Here is a 20,942-nt window from a genome sequence, read left to right as displayed (position 1 = left end):
ATGGCGGAAGCGCACCTCTCGGCGCTGCGCGACGTGATGAAGCAGTCTACGCCATGGATATGCGGTGTGCTTGATGTCCGGCGCGAGGACTTGATGCTGTTCTACAAGCACGCTGGCGATGAACGGTGGGCTTTGTGCGTTGCTGCTGCTCCAACAATGACCATTTTTTTGAAGACTCGCGATGCTCAACTTTGGAGAGGCAACGGAGGCACAGCTGCAGGACCTCGCTGCTGCGTGTCGGCTTGTGACATTTGGGCGGGGGACGGAAGACGGTGCTTGACGAGGGCTACCGCAAGGCAGGGAAACTCGACTGCAGCGACTTTGCGGCCTCACTCGATATCGGGACACTTAATATCCTTGATGAAATCACGCCGGATTTGCTCGAGGGACACGGGGACGCAGTTATCACGGCGGAGCTGTATAAGCTGAACGTGTATGGTGAGTTCAATGCTTGAAAAGTTCTGCCTTTTTATTGAATGTCCTCTGGGCCCTGGCTCTTTCTTCAAGTCTCACAAGGACACGCCCCGTGGAAGAAGCATGGTCGGCTCGCTCGTCATTGTTCTTCCCACAGAGCACCGAGGCGGACAACTTAACTTATCACACGGCAAAAACTCGTTCACCTTTGACTCTGCGGTGCGAGTGGCCGGTGGAAGCGGGTCAATCGCATACGTCGCCTTCTTCAGCGACGTCACTCATGCTGTTGAGCCCGTTGTCTCCGGCCATCACGTCACACTCACCTACAATCTGCTCATCTCGCCAAAATCGTCCTCGCTGCATCTGAACACAAGACAGCCGCTGTTTGAGGTCGAGGTCGCCTGCCAGAGTGCATTGGCTGCGCTGCTTGCCGACCCCGCTTTCCTGCCCGATGGCGGTCTTCTCAGCTTTGGGCTCGAGCACGAGTACCCTGTCCCGCGCACGATTTCCGACCCAACCACCCTCGGCCATGTGCTCTATATGCTCAAGGGGGCGGATGCAGCGTGCGGCAGCCCGGGCCGGGCTCAAGACGACGCTCAAGCTCGTGTATATCACGCCGGGCGACATGGACTACGATAGTGGTGAGGGCGTGCGCATGGCGCTCGACAGCGTGCTCGATTTGGCGGAGGGTCTGGTTGGCGGAGGACAGCGAGGTCGATGACGAGCTGAGACGTGCGGGGCAGCCGATTGTGCGCACAACCGCGGCGGGGCGCCAGGCGTGGACTAAGCTGTACGATGACGAGCAGCTGGTGTCGGTGTGTTAGGTGACGGAACCGCAAGAAGAGAGGAATAGGGCCGAGTCGTCGTATATTGCAATGGGGAACGAGCCAGTGATGGACTATGTGTATGGGCGGGCGGTACTTTTGGTGGAGATACCGCATGCAGAGCATCCGCAGCGGGCATAGACTCGGTCGGACCAGATATTAGTTGCTATGTTAGCGCAATTGCGTTTATAATGATCCATTTTGTACGGTGTTAGTGAATCAGATTAGGATGCAGGATTAAAATACCTAGACATTTACATCCTGTTTTTAATACCTGGGGCATTTAAAAACCAATTTCAAAACAGGGATGTATTAAATTGCCTAAAAAGGCAATTTTGGGCTCTCAAACTACATCACCAATTACTGATATTGTATAACCCTCATTGGTACCTCTGAATATTTAAATTTGTATGTTATCCTTTCATAGATAATATATTTTCCCCTTTTGAAAATCTGTCAGGGGAAGCCCCCTTTCGGCCCCTCGGAGATCCGTCTGATTCCAGTCTGACTCTGGTGACGAGATGTTAGCGGAGTTGATCGCCCGCTACATGGACACAGCTGCCCTGTCGGAGACAGCAGCGGAGTCAATGGCCAGAGAGGATTTTGTCCTCCGCGACGAGTGACTGGTGTGCCCTCGTTCGCGTCCATAAATCGTTTTGCCTCCTTGTATGATGAATGCAGTTCTGTGCCCTACAATGAGCCCGAAACAAAAAAAACACACCCTCTCCTGCCCCCGCCTCGACTCCGTCTCTGACTCCGCCCGTGACTCCGGTCATCGTCCTTTGCCGCCCCCGTCACTCACCTTGGCAAACAAGACCTCATCTTGAGTTACTCCTCGCTGTGGGCTGCTCCACTTGCCGCGAGGAAGAACACGCTGAATGGACCAAGCTGCGGCGACTCCGGTTACTTCAGAAGCGACTCCGCTCCGCCCCGTTCCCCTCGATCTACGCCATGGACCTGTCGGGCCCGACGACAGAGACAATTCCGATTCTGGACTTGACTCCGGCCTGCCAGATTTGACACCGTACTCGTACTCGGACTCGGACGACGATGACGACCAACTTGAAGATGGTGACCGCATCTTCTACACCTCGTTCCATCCCTCAGAGGAGATATGTGCTGGCAGTACCGTCTCGCAACGCCTGGGCGAAGCCTTTGCTAGGAACTCTACCCCTCTGCCCTCTGACATCCCGGACTGGGCTAAGCCGTTCCAGGACGTCTTCAACAAGGAGCCCTTCAACACGCTACCGGGGCGGAGAGCTTGGGACCACGCCATTGAACTCGTCCCCGACCCTAAGCCCACCAACTGCAAGGTATACCCCCATCTCGCCCCTCGAGCAACGTGAGCTTGACGTGTTCATCCAGGAAAGGCTGTCAATGGGCCGGATTTGTCCCTCCAATTCTCCGATGGCATCTCCGGTCTTCTTTGTCAAACAGAAGGATGGCGGACTCCGCTTTGTCCAGGACTACCAGGCTCTCAACACAATGACCATCAAAACCGGTATCCCCTCCCGTTGATCAATGACCTCATCAACCGGCTCAAAGGCACTCATTACTTCACCCAACTCAACATTTATTGGAGTTTCAACAACGTCCGAATCAAAGAAGGTGATGAGTGGAAAGCAGCTTTCTGGACTAACCGAGGCCTGTTTGAGCCCTTGGTGATGTATTTCGGCCTGACAAACTCTCCCGTGATGTTTCAAACAATGATGAAGGACATTTTCCAGGACCTCATCCTCTCCGGAGACGTCATGATCTACCTTGACGACATCCTGATCACCCATTCCGACCTCCGGAAACACCGGCAGATTGTTCAGAAGGTCTTACGGCGACTCCGAGAGCACAAGTTGTACCTTCGAGCGGACAAGTGCAACTTTGAAAAATCGTCAATCGAGTACCTCGGAGTTATCATCTCCCACAACCACATTGAAATGGACCCCGTCAAGGTCGCATGCGTCTCCACTTGGCCGACTCTGGAAAACAAGAAGGACATTCAGCAGTTCCTTGGGTTCGCTAGTTTCTACCGCAGGTTCATTCAGGACTTTTCCGCCCTCGCGCGTCCTCTCTTCGCGCTCACCAAGAAGGACCAGTGTTAAGTGCCGTGCAAGAACCGAAAGGAAGTAACGGAAAGTCCGAAGCAGAACCGAGTGGCTATCACAACACTATATCGGAGTGAGCGACTACACGTCTTGCAGGCCGAAAGCAAGTCTGAACAAATACGTGAACTCCTGCGGATACGTTCGGAGAAGCCGAAGGCGATAAGGCTTAGCACGCGGGGAGGAGTCAGACGAGAGCGGAGAGCGAGGCAAGAAACGTTAATAACGAAACTGAAGTACAGGACTGTAGAGTACGAGTATTTATACTAAGTGGTAAGCATAAGGCATATGACCTCGCAGGGAGATCCGATGTGGTCCGCAGGATCTCCCTGTGGGTTAAGTACAAAGGCATAGTAAGTAAGGGGAACGAGAAGACATACACGAGGCAAAGGAAAGAAGGCGAACACCTAAAGGATATAAGTAAACAAACGCAAGTCCAAATGGGTAAAGATCCGAGTTGATGGTCGGAGGGTCCAAACAGGTCCGAGGGAGTCTGCGCGCAGATTAACTGTTTGAAGGGAAACACTCGGATACCTTCATTGCGTAAAAACCCTGTTGTGCTCCTAGGATAACCTCGGAGCGTCCGAAGATGCACGGGATATAACAACCAGCAATGGACTTGGGGCGATGTGGAGGCCTCCGCGTTCCAAGCAATCAAGGACGCAGTCACCTCGGAACCGGTTCTGGCGATTCCGGATGACAGCTTAAATGATGTCCAGCACAACTACGAAATCCACGACAAGGAGATCCTTGCGATCATCCGCGCACTCAAGGAGTATAGACATTTCCTCGAGGGCGCCACCCTGTCGAGATTTGGACTGACCATAAGAATTTGGAGTACTTCAGGAAGACGCAGCACCTCAACGGGAGACAGGCCCGGTGGTCCCTGTACCTCTCCCGGTTTGACTTCACGCTGCACCACAAGCCTGGCTGCGACATGGGTCGACCTGACGCCCTCTCCCGGAGACCCGACCACGGAGTCGATTCCGACAACTCCGATGTCGTCCTTCTGCGGCCTGAACTCTTCCACTTCCGTTTCCGGTCCCGGCTCTGAACTCCTCCGCAACATCCGTGATGCCCTCTCCGGTGAGCCTGACTTGGAGGAGCCCGTCGCACTAACGGCCCGGCAACTTCTTAAGGTTCAAGGTCAAGCTCGAGGCCCCCGCTCATCATGTTCCGATGAGTCGGACTTCTCCGGTGGTCTTCTCCATTTCCACTGGAAGATTGTGGTACCCAAGGACAAGGACCTTTGGAGACCCATCATCGAGCTCTGCCATGACACTCGAGTCGCCGGACATACCAGTCGCTTTAAGACCTTGGAGTTGGTCTCCCGGAACTACTGGTGGCCCCAGATGTCTCGCCATATTGGCCGGTATGTTGCGACCTGTGACCTGTGCTGTCGCACCAAGGCACTACGGAGATTGCCCTACGGAGAGCTCCACCCATAGGTTGAAAGCTGCACCCGATGGAAACGCCCCTGGAACGCTGGCATACTGTTTCCGTCAACTTCATCGTCGAACTCCCCGAGGCCCATGGGTATGACGCAATCATGGTCGTCATCAACACCCTCGGAAAGCACGCCCACTTCTTGGAGTGTCATACGACCATTGACACGGTAGGAGCAGCCCGTTTCTACTATCAGAATGTCTGGCGACACTACGGGACCCCGGAGAAGTACGTTTCTGACCGTGGGTCGCAGTTTATCGCGCACTTCATCCAAGAGCTCTGGCGTCTAATCAGCATCAAGGCTGCCACGTCCACCGCGTACCATCCCCAGATGGACGGTGTCAGACTGCGGGTCGGGCCGTGCAAGGACCTCTCCTAAGAACGCGTGCCCGGAACAGAACAGACGGATAGTCGGGCCCGCAGGTACAGCGGGCGGGGTAGATCGAAACCGAAAGGGCCCGTGAACTCGGTCCCTTGCCGTGGTCGGTGGTCGAAGGTTCGAATCGGGTCGTGTCGGGCCCGATAAGTCGATAACGTCTCCTTGCACGGAGTAAGGTAGTTCTTCAGACGATCTAAGCGATAGGGTACAGGGTACACTATCGCTCCGTATATACGCGGGCCTGCAAAGGGGGGTGATCGGACACCCTGGCCTCTCCTTCTCCTCCTCGCTCGCGTTCCTGGCCGCAGAGGGGACGATCGTACATCCCTTGTGGGCCAGGCGCTACTCCTAACCTCCTAGCACTCCTCCCCAGTCCCCTTGTGTCGAGTTGGGCTCGGCAACGGCTCGACGCGTCGTTCTCGGTCACGTGCTTCCCACGTGTGCATTCCTCCTACTGGGGCGCATGTTCCCCGTCGTCACGTGCTGCGTGCTACGGGCCCGCGATGGCCCGACACCAGCGCCGGAGCGGACGGGCCAGGTCTTATCCGTGACAGACGGTCAGACAGAGCGCGTCAGTCAGGAGTTGGAGCAGTACCTGCGGATCTCACCAACTATCAGCAGGACGACCACCCGGAATCCGGATGACTGGGACGAGCTGATTCCGGCCGCGGAGTTCGCCTACAATAACGTTCACTCCTCCATGCAGCAAGTCCCCTTTATGATGGACACAGGACGACTACCACGCATGGGCTTCCAACCTGGAGTCTGCTCCGCTATGGAGTCTGTGAACGAGTTCCGCGACCGGATTGCCGCCGGTTGTCAGGGGAACCCCCCTTTCAGCCCCTTGGAGACACGTTTGACTCTGGTCCGATTCCGGTTCCGACTCCGGTCCAGCCCTCCATCTCGCCCGCACAATCACCGATCCGTCAACGCCCTCCCGATGGTCACCCTGGGACCTCACCTGCGACGCCGCCCAAGCCTTCTGTGCCTGACAGCGGCAGCTACGGACAAGCAGTATATAGTCAGCTACCTAGCAGGTGGACCCTCAGAGTTTCTTCTCTTTGGATCCTCCCCTGCTAGGTCAGCTTCATTTGTATTCGCTTACCAATGTTCACGCTTTGAATCCTCCCCTGCTAGGACCTTGATCTCAGGCCTCCGGGGTTGCCCTTACACTGGTGTTGCCGAGGCCAAGGCCGCGCTCACTAAGGCCAAAGAGGAGTACAAGCGCTACTACGACCGGAGATGCACTCCGTCTCCGGAGTTCAAGGTTGGCGACCATCTTTGGCTGGATGCCTCTGACATCAGGATGACTCGCCCCTCGGAAAAGTTCTCCCACCACCGCCTTGGACCTTTCAAGATAGTCGCAGAGATCAGCAAAGGGGCCTACAAGCTCAATCTCCCTCCGCGCTACTCGAAGCTCTACCCGGGAGCTTGATCTCAGGTCTCCAGGGTTGCCCTTACAAATACTATGAGGACAAGAATAGAAGTAATACTAGTTAGTATACAAGCTGGTTTTGTGTGAGCTGGAAACAAACAGAAACCCTTTGTTTCTGTGTAACCGGAGCGCCGGAGTCGCCGCAACTCGGTCCGTTTGACACGCTCCTCCTTGCGGCAGGTCGAGCAATTGCGGGGACACCGTGTCATCTTGACCTCCTTGGTTTCCCAATTGATCTCTGGGTTGTGTTTCCGCAACCAGGAGTACCCCAGGATGAGGTCTTGCTTGCCAAGATGGGTGACGGCCAGTTGAACTCGTTCGGCATGGCCTCTGTAGCGCAAGTCCGTGATCTGTCTCATGGAGCCGGCATCATTAGGGGTGCTGTCGACATTGAAGACCGGGATCGGCTGATCAAGAGTGCGGACCAGAATGCCATTCCGAGCGACATAGTTTGTGTCAATGAAGTCGGAGGTGGCACCACAGTCGACAAGCCCAGAGAGCGAGAGCTTCAACGCACTGGTGGTGGACTCTAGCTCCAACGGGAGGTGGAGGGAGTTTGCCCCAGGGGCAGCGGCATCTCCGGCAGGGCAGCTGTGTCCATGTAGCGGGCGATCAACTCCGCTAACATCTCGTCACCGAGTTGTTGGATCACCTCGTCGAGGATGTCCATCGAGCGGACATCGGCGGGGAGGGGGCAATCCCGGGCGAGATGGTTTGGGTCGCCGCACCTGAAGCAGGCGCGACGAGGGGCACCCCGAGCCCTGGTGCGATTCAACTCCATAGGGACGGGAGCTGGAGGCGCCGGAGCGGGGGCGCAGGCCGCAGGTGGCACGACCGGAGCCACCGGGCGGAAGGGGGCCGGAGCCGGGATGCGGTTGACCAGAAACGGAGTCCGAATCAAACCGCCAGGCGTCTTGGGGGCGGCTGACTTGATCAGCTTGGCCCGGACCAGGGCCTCGTATTGACGGAAGGCCCGGGTGCGCCAGCTAAGGTAGTTCCGGAGGTCCGGGGGGGTCGTTCGAGGACGTGATTCCGTTGTTGATCAAGGGATCAAGTCCATGGCGGAACTTGGTAACCTTGACCAACGCGTCTTCGAATCCGGCGAGGTCCATCAGTCGAAGTCGTCAGTGTACTGGTAGACATCCTTTGTGCCCATGTGATAGGCGGAAGTCTCCAGCTTGGAGAGAGCGTGATCTTGCTCGTTCTCCTCGACGAACCGGAGTCGAAACTCGGAAACGAACGAGCCCCAGGACGGAAACGGAAACGGGGCTTTGCTTCCGTGGCGCTCCGCCCATTGCTGAGCGGGTCCTTCTGCCATAAACGACATGGCATAGCGGACGGCCTTTTCCTAGCTCGCCTCTCCGTTGACCACAAAGGCCTCAGGGGCAAGGCGGGCGTAGGTGCGGACCGCGTAGAGGAACGCGCGGCCGCGTTTCCGGTCGCCGTTGAAGGTGAACGGGGGGTTTGGTCGCAAGACCAATTTTGAGGCGAGGTTGATGTCACCAGAAAGGGCTTCGGAGTCGCCCTGGACCAGAGTCGGAGTCGGAATCGACGTCTCCGGCGATGGTGTTTGGGGTCCGCCAGCATTATTAGCGGCGGCAGCGGCAGCGGAAGCCTGGTTGGTGAGTAAAGCAAGGGCCTCGGTTAGGCTATGGATTTTCGCCTCAAGTGAGTCCAGCCGGGCGTCTGCGGTAGGAGTGACTCCGGACGGCATGACGGGTGCGGGGACCACAGGAGTAGAGGAGGAGGGAACAAGTGGCAGGGGCGGTGACGAGGGCGGAACGGACTTGTACTCCGAGCCTGAGTCAGCGCCGAACCTGGCAATCTTGTCCGGTTGATCCCGTAGAGAGTTTCTTCTGCTGTAAGGGCAACCCCGGAGGCCTGAGATCAAGGTCCTAGCAGGGGAGGATTCAAAGCGTGAACATTGGTAAGCGAATACAAATGAAGCTGACCTAGCAGGGGAGGATCCAAAGAGAAGAAACTCTGAGGGTCCACCTGCTAGGTAGCTGACTATATACTGCTTGTCCGTAGCTGCCGCTGTCAGGCACAGAAGGCTTGGGCGGCGTCGCAGGCAAGGTCCCAGGGCGACCGTCGGGAGGGCGTTGACGGATCGGTGATTGTGCGGGCGAGATGGAGGGCCGGATCAGAGTCGGAACCGGAATCGGACCGGAATCGGGCGCGTCTCCGGGCCGAAAGGGAGGTTCCCCTGACAATGATAATAGATAATATAATAATAACCAGCACTACTTACTACTAGGAATGGTATATGGTGGTTACTTTGAGCAAAAAATAAATCTGGCCACTCTGCTCCACCCCTTCCAGCCACTCCAATCTCTGGGCCTTCAGGGTTGCCTTTATATTTATTAGAGGTGATCAAGGCACTTAAAGGAGCTTACCACTCCATGCATGTGTAGCCAAATAAAATCCCTTCAATCATCTAATTTCCATACTCTTGGACTGGTTATCTAACTTATTAAGCACTAGGCAATGGCACGGGTAAGGTATACCCGCACGGGTACACGGGTTTTACCCGCGCGGGTACGGGTATAGATCGGAAAATCCTTACCCGCCGACCCATGGGTGCATAACCCATGGGTAGATCAGATGAAATCAGAGGATGTCTTGAATATGGTTGAGGATGAGGATGTACCAGAGGGTGAGGATGAGCCTGAGTTAGCGGATGGATGGGATAAAATTGAGTTGAACTAGGAAATATATCAGTCTTTTGGGGTTCAGAATGGACAATACCCATGAGTAAAACCCATACCCATACTCATGACTACTCATACCCATACCCATGGGTATGGGTATGGTGGCTGTGCAGGTACGAGTATGAGTAAGGCTCTGGATACCCAGGGGTTTACTCATGCCATTGCCTATTAAGCACTAGGACTTGCTTTATCATCCAGGTCATCTTGAGCAGAGTGGACAGTCAGCTCCAAAGTAGACCTAGACCTGACTATTGTTTTGTTTGTGCAACTACACTTCTCCAAAAAAAGGCAATCCCTACTGGTAATAAATGCGACACACATCTGATGATGCATTTTTTTTTGAATGTAAATATTTTATACAGGTAGTGCATATAATTATGTACTATTCTTGTCAGTTACAGCCAAATCCGTCGAGAAATGCTTACGCAACGCCCTATGGTACTGTTCAAACAGTTAATCAAGTTGTCTGCAATATAGAAGGCTTGTGCTCGATTAAAACAGGCTTGCAAAATTGAATGTCAAAGGCAAGAGTCGCCAGAACGACCCAACTCTCCACATCAACGGCGGTTGATCCTGGCAAATTTCAAGATTTGGTCCAAAATGTTTGCGAGACAGTAAATGTCTTGCGATTTATTTTTTTGCTTCAAGTAACCGCCATAGGAATAGTGCCTGCTCTCTCTAACCTAAAATTCTAGAATCTAGACTCTAAAGGATTATGCATCAAAGACATCATCCCAGACTTGCACCTGTACATAATCTCTCCATGTCCTTACCCTACGCCCTAGACAATTTCCAAGCTGAACGGCGTCTTCAGTGTAGTCTAAAAAGACGCATCAGCATATTCGGCGTTTGCACAAGAAGAAAAGCCTACACCCAAACTCTCCAATGGCAGCGAATAGCTCGTCGAAGGCCACGGCCAGATGAACTGGCATACCAGCGGCGGTCATCCCAGCTACAAAGGCCGCGGATGTGATTTGATTGAAGACAACCTTCTTGCCTGTCGCTGAGAAACACAAAAGGTGAGGAAACCAAACGGAAAGGAAGCTAGTTATCTCCACTCACCCTCAGAAAGCTGTCGGACCTGGTCCTCGCTGCTCAGCATCTCTGCAAACACCGCCCACGTCTGCCTATCAGGGAAGACGGTCGCTTCGATTGCCCTGCGCACAAAGAGCCCATAGTCATGGTGGACATCGATGAGTGGTATTGGCGCCGACGGTGCGATGGGGAGGCTCACTGCCCAGACATCTGGCGCGACCTTCCGCGGGCGCATTATCGTACGCATATTGCTCGCATAGCCTCCTGCTTGGAGGACAACGAAGGGGACGCCCGATGCCCGGCCGTATTCCGACACGCGAACCTTGCTTTCGAAATGGCAAACTTGTGTGTACTTGCCGTGCGACAGAGAGGCCATGCTGGGAAGACCTGACCAGACGATGCCCTTGACTCCGGCAGCCTTCGCTGCGTCGATCATGAGTTCGCCTTCCGCCGTTTCCTGTGAAAGTGTCAACAGTTGTCTGCCGCAAAAGATTACAACTCACCCGACCCGGATCGAAGTGCTCCGCCCAATTGGTGAGCAACTAGCAAGACATATGTAAGTACACTTTGCCAGAGGAAAAAGTAGCTGTTAGTACAAAGACATAGGCAGCGCCTTCAAAGGCCGCAAAGACCGCCTCCTTGTTGTTAGCTGTCAAAGACAGGCCGACGACTTGGACGCCACGCTCGGAGAGCACGATAGCGGAGGGTTTGGCGGTGTTGCGAGTGAATGTGCGAATGCGGTATGACTTGTCGGATTCCGAAAGGGCAAGCACAACACTGCCGCCTTGAGTCCCGGTCCCACCCACGACCACAACAAGTGGAGAGTTGGTGTCTTTCACGATGGTCATTGGCGGAAAGGTAAGCTGAGCGATAACACATACCCGTCTTCTTATATTTCGGCGTTCATCGCCCCGTAACAGCGCAATGGAGCTTCCACATGAGGAGCGCGAGCCCAAACTGATAGTTGTCGAAGACGATTGTCGTGGGGTTTATATCGGATATGGTGATGGAATCCTCTCCGGCGCCGCAGGTTGTTCCCTCGTTCGGAGGGCACGAGCCAAAAAGGGTGGGGGTATCCCGTTATAGAGCGGATGCCAATTGAATACCGGCGCAAAGTCACAGAGCCGGTATACAGAAGGAATGTCGAGTTTGCGCGGTACATAAGTCGTATTGTGCAATTGAGGTGGGTCTATTCATTCGGAGCTCATTCCCGAAGTCGTCCTCGCAGCAACCGGACCCGAGTTGTGCCGTGGTTCGTTGGGAAAGACAGGCAGAGAAGAGAAAGTATGACCACGATATTGACGCCAAGTTGGCATAGCGATGATCTAGCGGTTCGAGATGGAGAAGGGCACACCAAAAATAGACCAGTGAAGCACATACCGAGAGTCGTATGCCACTGGCATAAAAATAGCCCAGCAAAATCACCGAGGGATTCCATTCAGTGAGAATGCGCCATCTGGTTCTTCGTTTTTGCCATGAGGATTGTGCGTGAAACGATGCGACCGATATGAGCGTCGCTGCAGACCACACGGGAGAACCACATCGTTGGTTTCATGCAAGAGGAAGAGCCCAAGACGACGGACTCGGATTTGGAACAAGGAATTTGACTTAGATAAAATCGACTGGGAAGATGGGCGTGGAACACGTTGATAAGAAATAGAGATGAGCTGACGGTAGAGCGTTGGGGGCGAGTGTTATCGGTTGTGCAAGCCTAAGACCAGGTCATTCAGCTTGCATGTCGGAGAAGACAGAAAACAGGCACGCACCTGCGGTAGACCAGCGCTCCAGGTTCTTTCTCTTCTCCCTCGGTTGGGCGTTGCTAACTCAGAGGCGATTGAGAGTGTGGGAGGGAAAGCCTCGGATAACTTGGTGGGAGAAGGCAAATGATTCTCCGACCATTGCGTGAGGAGGTTACTCAGAGTCTTGATTCGAAGAACTAACCAAAATGCAAGTATTCCACTCTGAAGCAAGGCAGACGGGGCTCGCTATCCGTTGTGCGAGCTGTAAGCATCGTTGGTGGTCAGAAAAAGAAATGATGCGCCGTGCCAATTCCCGATCACACCGTCCTTTGCTACCACGACGAGTCGACAACTCAGCCCACTTATCGCTACCTGCGGACATCTCTCAACCATGTTCCGGTTACCCGTCTCTCATCCAGTCTCATCGGGCATTACACAGCGGGCGGAGAGTGACGCGTCATCATCATCGGCTTTGGCCTCGATTTGAAAACGAATCCTACGTATACCCTCCGGCACGACGACTCATTGCACACTACGAGGAGGGTGGAAGGCGCGGGCGCCACCAGCGGCGCCGTCAACGCGTGTACTCGTGGTTAGTAGTCTGACGTTTTGCTTATAAAAAGCCAGCTTACTGAGCCTTACAGAGCCACCGATATCCTGACTATGACCATCACCAAGGACCCTACTGCTCCTCTTGTCGCTGTTGTAGGCGCTACTGGGACCCAAGGCGGCAGCGTCGTCCTCGCCCTCACTGAATCCGAGCGACCATATCGAATTCGCGCATTCACCCGCGATGTCTCGAAACCCGCAGCGAAAGCATTGGCGGAGAAGGGCCTCGAGGTGGTCGCGGTGACGTTGTCGGTGGAGAATAGAGGAGCCGTATTCAAGGCGTTTGAAGGGGCGGACTATGCTTTCGTGTGTGCTACTTTCTCTCAGTCAGATTCGTCCTTATGCGTCCCGTAGCTTGTCACCAACTGGGCGGAACACGGAGACCCACCACGGGTGAGTCATTACGGTCCTTGATTCATTGCCTCAACTCTCTCTCAAGGAAACCATCGAAGGCAAGCTTATGATCGACGCTGCAAAAGCCGCAGGTCTCAAGGGCATCGTCTGGTCCGGGCTGCCTAGCATCGACGCTCTGTCCGGCGGCAAATACAAGAACGTGGGCCACTTCGAAAGCAAAGCACGCGTCTCCGACTACGGCCGCGCTTCTGGGGTCCCTTTTGTCGACATCCAGGCGGGCGGGTACGCGAGCAACATGCGCACCTTCATGCGGCCAGTCAAAGTCTCCGAGGACACTTGGGCCGTCAACCTTCCCCTGCCCCCGACGACGCGGATGCCTATTATTGACGCTGAGCAAGACTACGGCTTGTTTGTCCGCAAGGCACTCGAGCTGCCGGTCTTCCCCGACAAGCAGACGTGGGCGACGTTTGGCGAGCTTATTGGCTTTGCAGACCAGACAAAGCAGCTTTCAGAGGGTGATCTTTTCGCAAGGTGGCTCTGTCTCGCTGGCTGATCGTTCCCAAGCGACTGGAAAGAAAGTCGTCTTCAACCAGATATCGTCCGCGGTCTTCGGCGAGGGAGTCAAGAGCGCTGGTACTCCGCCACATATTGCGCTGGCCATTGAAGAGGTCTTCACATCTGTCGGCGAGTTTGGATGTACGATCTTCCTCTTCCTTCTCTTTTCCGCATTGATGAATACTAACTTCTTGCTCGATAGACTTTTCGGAAGGGACTGTGCTCTCGCAGGAGGGGCTCGCTCGCCAACCGCGCACGTGGAAGCAGTACGTGCGGGCGCAAGATTGGAGCGATGTGCTCGTTTGAGTGTGATGTACAAGTCCTTCTTAGCTACCGTCGGCTTTCCAGCTACACACGATAGATATATGTGGCTTGTCCAATACTACGAGTGGAAATGGAAGCAAAACTGTTCACTTTAATTCAAGGTCAACAGTGCCATTGCCAGCGAGTCATTCGCGAAGCTGGAAAAGCGACCAGAGACCCTCCCACAACTGAACGGCACAGAAAACTGAATATATATTTGCGGCTTGCCTCTATTCGGCCAACCTTGAAGAAAGCAAGGTGTTTACAGTGAGCCACGATCTTCTATCATTTCCGACGACATCGCCGTCCACATTCTGACCGCACGGTCAGTCTTGTTAATAAGCTTGGCAACGAGGCACTTACCTTGTCGAGCAACGAGCACAAGTTGGCATCTCGGCTTCTCCCTCGAGGCTTGAGCACCCTGAAGATCAAAGTCAGCGAAAGGACTGGAGCGAAGGGGAGAGTGCAGACTTGGACAGGAAACTCAAATAAACTGCTGAGTTTACTTGCTATAAATGGTAAGCATGCGTGAAGCAGAACAAAAGACACGTACTTGTAGCTTGACGAACTCGGCGCTGGCACGAGCTGCTAATACACCAGATAAGCGCGGTTTCTTAACCTGGAGCGGTACCTGTTTACTGTTTATTCGCTTGACAACATCACCGGCTTGAAGACTGCTTCGGAATTGTCTTGGACGACAGCTCCTGCAGCTGCACTACTTTGAAGGTGAGTCAGCGTGGTCAACCAACATGACGCGACGAACTACCTTGACAGCCTCAATATACCAACAACAGCGCGTTCTTTGCGCGCAGCACACCTGCGGCCATCCAGCAAGGCCAACGCCGACACGAATCACGACCAAACAGCACCTAGCGCCCGACAAGCCGAACGGAGGCGGGACAACAGCGAGATCTCGTCGTCGTCAAGCGCTGTGTTGACTGAGGTGAGTGCGGGTAGCTCCGGATTAGTGCTCTTCAAGTTCACCGTCGACAACAGGGAGCTAATGAGGGAGAAGGTGCACGTGAGTGCGAGATACTACTAGTACTATATGATAGCACTCACCTAACACGATACAGCCATGGGGTGTCGACTGGCGGCAACGCCTCTGAGCCTGTAAACAACTGTGAGTAAGACCAGTGAAAATGGCGACCCGTCAGCACGCACGGACGCTTTCGCTTCGCTGATGCGCCAACAGCAGCAGCGCCTATCCGGGCATCACCGCCGACCCGGAGCTTCAGCGCAAGACAGGTCTGAGTGGCTGCGACAGCGAGCGCGCAAGGACCAGCGGGCACGTGTCACTTATCAACTCTCTCCGCTTTCCCGCTCGACGCTCGTTTCCCCCACTCGGACCCACCCGCTGGCCCGGAGCACACGAGCGCGGCCGGCTCAAGACGCGCCGAATGCGCGGCTGCGAATGATACTGCCACAGGCATCGCTTGCTTGCGGGGCCATCGCTCAACGGCAAGGCGCTGAAATCTGTCTATAGGGTGCTGGAATGCTGACTACTCTGTCTAGCGGCTTGCCGGCCTGCACCTATGTGTCCCGACCGACCCCTCTTGCCCCCGCAGCCTCCAAAGTCGCCAAATCGACACTGTGAATACCGAGTGTGTGCGCGGATCCCGAGAACGAGGAGAACAATGCGTGTGGAGGGGAGGAGAGTGTACGTTTGTCGTCCGCCCATAGCGCCTCTCGGACTGACTCTTTCTAGCGCTGGTAGTATTGGATATCATCGAGATGGAATGCAATTCCGCTTGTTTGTTCACGCCGTTCGACGCGTTTTCCTTCCCTGAGTGACAAGTCCCGTGAGTGCCAGTGTGACTCCACTTTTCCTCTCACCGCCAACCATACACAAGCAAGCTTGCTGACTCGCCCTCGGGCTGGCCTACAACATTCCTCGAACTTTTTTAATCGTGCGGCCGTATAGCCACGATACGTAAGCCTGGCGCTTGCTGCCTCAAGGCCGCTCAGAGTGGCCCCACAAGACCTCCACAGCCTTGTCATGACTAATGGCTTCTACAGACTTGCTTCCTCCCGTCATGCCAGTCCGACCAGTATTGGACATCCTTCCCCGCGAGCTCTGGGAGACGCTATTCGACCTCCTCTCAGAAGACCTGCTCTTGAAACTGGCCCGCGTGTGTCGGTTCTTCAATGCACGTTGCCTCGATAGATTTCTTTACGGGTCGCTCAGCTATATAGGCACAGCAACGCGGGTCTCTATCGACTCGTGCGGCCTTCTTGCCCTCCCGCTCTGCGTTCTCTGGCAAGAGTTCCCCATCGAAGTCCTCATCTGCGAAGAGCTCGACGCCTCCGACTTGCCCAGGCTGCTGTCATGTTTAGACAGCGTCATCCTCCGCTCGCCCAAACTGCACACCCTCTATCTTAACTTCAACACCAACCTACTCGCGGACTCTTCTCCTTATAACCCCCACAAGCTCATCCTGCCTTATGAAACCCGCGCACTCGTCCTTCCCCGGCTCTGTCAAACGCTTTCGCTCTTCGCCCATCGTAACGACAGCAACCATAGGCAGGATGCAGTCTTTGCGTTCACCGAGACAGCGATGTTCTCTTGCTCTGCGGGTGATTTGGCGGACTGGGAGCTCCACAAGTGGCGGTTTAATCATCACGATGATGCTCATCAGGCTCATCGTGGTTCGCGTCGTCGTGGGCCAAAAAAGGGCCAGCCCGAGGTCGAAGAGGGCAAAGAACCGCCCTGGAACGCGGTCACGAGCACGCGTTTGTTTGACGGTCGGACGGAGAATCTCCCTGTCCTCCGCAGTCTGCTTTCTGCCAACGCACGTCTCATCAAGTCATCGCATACCAAGGGTGGGGGCTGGAAGAGCAGCCTCGTGGTACTCAACCAAAGGAAGGATGAACCTCCCGATTACGATCCTGGGCGGTTTTTTGAGCTCTTCAATAACTTTGAGCTCTCCCGGAGCATGATACACATGGCGTCCGAAGAATGTCTCAAGGCTGTGATGAATCATGCCCGTATTCGCTGGGCCGAAACGCTGTCTCTCGATCCAAGTATTGGCCTTGGGGTGGGGCAATTGCGCCGCTTTCTCGCAAACCATCACCGCCTGAAGTGCATTCGAGTCAGACATGGTTACAGCAGGAGCCCCAAGCGCCAACAGCAGCCCCCGATCCTTGACGCGCCCCTCCGTCATCCTTCGCTAGAAAGGTTGAAGTTGCGGGGCATTCCGGCCTTCCCTGACATCCACTGCAGCTCGCTGATCAAAGGGCTGATCAATAGCCCAAACCTGGCTCTCGTCACCCTCTCCCTGTACAAGTCGGTCTCCAAAAAATGGATGGGCTCCCACACAGACAACATCATCAGCGCATTGAGTGGCATTGCGCGCCGACACCGGTGGCTCCCTTCCATCACACTCGAGCTCACCATCGATTGGTCATATGGGTTCTTCACCCGGATTTGTCGCTGGGAAGACGACCCCCGCGCACTCGACATTGCTGCAAAGCTACACAGTGTAGAGAGAATGCGCGTGGAGGTGAGCTCCGTCGGGGCCGGTCGCAGGCTGTTGCGGTGGTGTAGCCTTCTGCCGCGTCTCCAGTCCTTCGTGTTCAAGCTGGATGTGTACGAGCTCTGGGAAGGGCCGGAACATAAGCGAAGAGAGGCGAACGAGGCGTTCCGGGCCGAGGCAATGGCAGCCTTCCAGCCACGGGTGCGTGTGAGTGGCGTTTGGCTGGCCATCAAAGCCAACGCCAGCCCATCAGGCGTGCACGCCATTCTGTCGGCTTGGCACGCCAGACATTTTGGCGTTGGCTTGTATGGCTTTTGGGTCAAATACTGTAAATAAGTGTCATTTAACATCCTATCGCGGCTTTCAGGTCACCGGCGACTCACCGCTGGCAGCGAGCGGCCATGTCAGGGGTTTCGGCCTGGGGTTTCGGCCGGCCGTCTGTCCTCACGAAGACCTGCTGACTGTAGCAAGACTCTGCGGCGTGCACCGTGACCAGTAGTCAACGCCTGGACTAAAATCGACAGTCGCGTCGGTCAGGATGCAGGAAGCACACGACGGGCACAGCGACCACTGCACACTGGCACCAGCTTGCGTGCAACTCGACTGGAGTCCGGTCAACAGGCTCCAATGCGGCCGGCTGGCGCCACTCAGAGGTGGAGGGTCCCCGGTTATGGGTGTCACGGGTACGATGACCTGCCTGACGATGCGCCCTGGAGCGACGGAGCACCACCAAATGAACTCCGGAGGAGCTCCGCGGGCCGGGCCGGCGGCCGCCGAGTCCAACTGGGCTGGCCGGCCTTCCCCGATATTGCACAATACGGGGCGTAACTCTGCACATGACCCACGCGCGTTTCACCTCAGCACGCCACGAGCCTGGTATTAATATTCGCCACTTCCCGGCGCTCCGGGGGCGCCGGCCGGCGCGTCGGACCCAGAGCGTGAGTACTTGTGAGTCTCGCGCGTATTGTATACCTCGACTTCCGTGTATGACACAAGATGTCTCAGAATGGCTTCTGAGACGCCCTATGCCTTCACAGTGCATACGGTGAAGCATATGGTGGCCTCGCCGGTGGATGCCGGGAAGGCCGGAGCACACCGGTCGATGACACCGGAATCGTAGTAAGCAGCTATATAGGAAATCCCTACAGCCAGTGGGACGCACCGAGGAACACCGTGAACGGCGACGAACAACAGAGAGAACCCTTCGGGAGTGTCCCACGCCATCGCACGCCACGCCACCACCATCAGTGGCGTGCACGCCGGCGTTTGGCGGGCGCACGCCATTCGGCCACGCCACTATGCGAGCTCTGCGGGTGCTCACAATCTCGTATGAGACGAAGCGATTCTCGTTCTAGCTTGCCGCTCAGTTGGTGTCACTTGCTTTATCCGAAATTTCCCTCATTTGGCTGTCTAGATATGAGAGGACTCGGACTACGGTACTTAACGAAATTATTTCGAACTATCAGTGGACTATATGGTTATCTTAGGATTTTCAAGTTACAGTACTTTTACATGACTGACCTTTTCTTTGCACGACGTGATTAAAGATTTTTCCAGGGAATGAGATTCCCGGGCCGGGTATCAACCCAGTGTCTATCATCGTTGCACCCGGGGCGCTCTGCGTGACCAGTCCCGTGGAGTGTGACCAGTCCCGTGGAGTGTGACTCCACGCATCTGACTCGACTCCTTGTCTCTCTACCGCGATGACGACTTCACTTGCTCAGGCGCACCTCTCTGTCCTGCGCACCGCGCTGCAACAACCATGCCCACCGTGGACGTCTGGCATCATCGATGTCCGCCGTGAAGATTTGACGCTGTTCTATGGGGACAAACGGTGGGGCTTTCCTTCCCCTATTCGTCATTCATGGTTTTACTAGACTGGCGAAACTGAACTTCACAGACGCAACAGAGGAACAGCTGCAGGACCTGGCTGGTGCATGTCAACCAGCAACGTTCGGGCTGGGGACGGAGGACGTGCTTGACGAGGGGTACCGCAAGGCGGGGAAGCTCGACTGCAGTGACTTTGCTGCGGCGCTCGATATCGGTAGCCTGGAGATTCTGGATGCGGTTGTGCCGGACTTGTGGGAGGGTGCAGCCATAAGAGCGGAGTTGTACAAGCTGAATGTCTATGGTGAGTCGAGGCCATCCAAGTAGCTGGGGTTAAACGGTCCAAGGCCCTGGCTCGTTTTTCAAATCACACAAGGACACACCCCGCAGCGGAAATATGGTGGGCTCGCTCGTTCTTGTCCTCCCCACGCAGCACCAAGGCGGGCAACTCAGCCTCTCCCACGGCCCGCATTCCTCCGCATTCGACTCTGCGACACTCCTTGCTGGTAAACACAGCTCAATCGCATACGTCGCTCTCTTCAGCGATGTTACCCATGCGGTGGAACCCGTCGTCTCCGGCTTCCGGGTCACGCTCACATACAATCTGTTTGTTTCCGGGTCGAAATCCTTGCCCCCCAAGGCAGCCATCCGAGGCTGAAGTCGTCTGCCAGCGTGCATTGACAGCACTGCTTGCTGACGCTGCTTTCCTGCCTCGAGGCGGTCTCCTTGGTTTTGGGCTCGAGCACGAGTACCCCGTTCCACGCACTGTCTCGGATCCAAATACCCTTTCCCAAGTCCGTCGTGTGCTCAAAGGGGCCGATGCACGTATTGAGCGGGCGGCATCCCGCGCCGGGCTGAAGACAGAGCTTAAGCTGGCGTATACCACCAAAGGCGACGAGTACTACGACAGCGGCAAAGGCGTGCGGATTGCGCTGGACAGTGTTGTCGACCTCCGCGACATCGACTCTGCTGGGAGTGGGGAAATTGACGAAGTGATCAGGCGGGCAGGACAGGCGGTAGTGCGTACGACCGCAGGAGGGAAGCAGGCGTGGACAAAGCTGTACGAGGAGGAGCAGCTGGTGTCGGTGTGTTGGGTCACGGAGCCAGAAGAGGAGAAGAATAGGGCCGAGTCTGCATATATTGCCATGGGGAACGAGCCAGTGCTGGAGTATGCCTATGGGCGGGCAGTGCTTTTGGTAGAGATACCACGTGTGGAAGGGCGAGTGTAGATTAAATGAGGAGACCGAGTTATATCAATAATTGCGTTATAATCGTGTCATATGAGATGGATTTTTATCTCTCTCTGAACAGTTCTTTAAGTCGGAGAAATGACAGTGGAATTTTGTCCTACTTAGTCTCAGGCTAGCACTTGGAAGAAAGTGCTTAATGCCCATTGCGACATACTTGATATAGAATTATGTGCTTGAAGAGATTTTTAGTCTGCGCAGTAGCATCGGCCAAGCCTACAGGATACAGACACTAACTTATGAGCACATCACCCCAATCTTGAGCCTCCACATATTGCTTCTGGAAACTGGGTGGTCTAGCCCAGAAACACTGAGGAACACACAGAAACACAACAGAATCCTGCTATATTCTGGAACAACAATGGAGGACAGAGGTGAGTGACTGAAGAGGCAGTGCTAATGTGACGGAGGAATGTAGGTAAGGCTCCCAGGCTTACAGCTTCCACATACGCGGGTGGTGAGCGAGCCCCTGCTGGAAGAGCCCAGTGCCTT

General features: G+C 55.2%; 6 protein-coding genes across 6 annotated transcripts; 5 read left to right on the top strand and 1 right to left on the bottom strand.

The window, feature by feature from the left end:
* On the top strand, positions 1–280 carry MIND_00177000 (Fe2OG dioxygenase domain-containing protein; the record flags this gene model as incomplete). Its single annotated transcript, XM_037358687.1, has 2 exons — positions 1–134; positions 175–280. 2 exons carry the CDS (start codon positions 1–3, stop codon positions 278–280), a joined length of 240 nt encoding a protein of 79 aa, XP_037226597.1.
* Positions 281–435: 155 nt separating this feature from the next.
* On the top strand, positions 436–1,053 carry MIND_00176900 (Fe2OG dioxygenase domain-containing protein; the record flags this gene model as incomplete). Its single annotated transcript, XM_037358686.1, has 1 exon — positions 436–1,053. One exon carries the CDS (start codon positions 436–438, stop codon positions 1,051–1,053), a length of 618 nt encoding a protein of 205 aa, XP_037226596.1.
* An 8,965-nt stretch (positions 1,054–10,018) lies between these two features.
* On the bottom strand, positions 10,019–11,188 carry MIND_00176800 (uncharacterized protein; the record flags this gene model as incomplete). Its single annotated transcript, XM_037358685.1, has 5 exons — positions 10,019–10,125; positions 10,177–10,308; positions 10,368–10,797; positions 10,844–10,861; positions 10,907–11,188. The coding sequence occupies 5 exons, from the start codon at positions 11,186–11,188 to the stop codon at positions 10,019–10,021; spliced, it is 969 nt and encodes a 322-aa protein (XP_037226595.1).
* Positions 11,189–12,742: 1,554 nt separating this feature from the next.
* MIND_00176700 (uncharacterized protein) lies at positions 12,743–13,903 on the top strand (the record flags this gene model as incomplete). Its single annotated transcript, XM_037358684.1, has 5 exons — positions 12,743–12,994; positions 13,043–13,081; positions 13,128–13,557; positions 13,607–13,738; positions 13,800–13,903. 5 exons carry the CDS (start codon positions 12,743–12,745, stop codon positions 13,901–13,903), a joined length of 957 nt encoding a protein of 318 aa, XP_037226594.1.
* A 2,003-nt stretch (positions 13,904–15,906) lies between these two features.
* Positions 15,907–17,712, top strand: MIND_00176600 (uncharacterized protein; the record flags this gene model as incomplete). The annotated part of the gene is made up of 1 exon (XM_037358683.1): positions 15,907–17,712. The coding sequence occupies one exon, from the start codon at positions 15,907–15,909 to the stop codon at positions 17,710–17,712; it is 1,806 nt and encodes a 601-aa protein (XP_037226593.1).
* Positions 17,713–19,064: 1,352 nt separating this feature from the next.
* Positions 19,065–20,432, top strand: MIND_00176500 (Fe2OG dioxygenase domain-containing protein; the record flags this gene model as incomplete). The annotated part of the gene is made up of 4 exons (XM_037358682.1): positions 19,065–19,210; positions 19,254–19,507; positions 19,551–19,809; positions 19,844–20,432. Exons 1-4 carry the CDS (start codon positions 19,080–19,082, stop codon positions 20,430–20,432), a joined length of 1,233 nt encoding a protein of 410 aa, XP_037226592.1. The 5' UTR covers positions 19,065–19,079.
* Positions 20,433–20,942: the final 510 nt, after the last annotated feature.

The sequence above is a fragment of the Mycena indigotica genome (genome assembly GCF_014461135.1).
Source record: "Mycena indigotica strain 171206Taipei chromosome Unknown Mind.scaff0001, whole genome shotgun sequence".
Classification (NCBI taxonomy): Eukaryota; Fungi; Basidiomycota; class Agaricomycetes; order Agaricales; family Mycenaceae; genus Mycena; species Mycena indigotica.
This window is presented reverse-complemented; position numbering and strand designations above follow the sequence as displayed.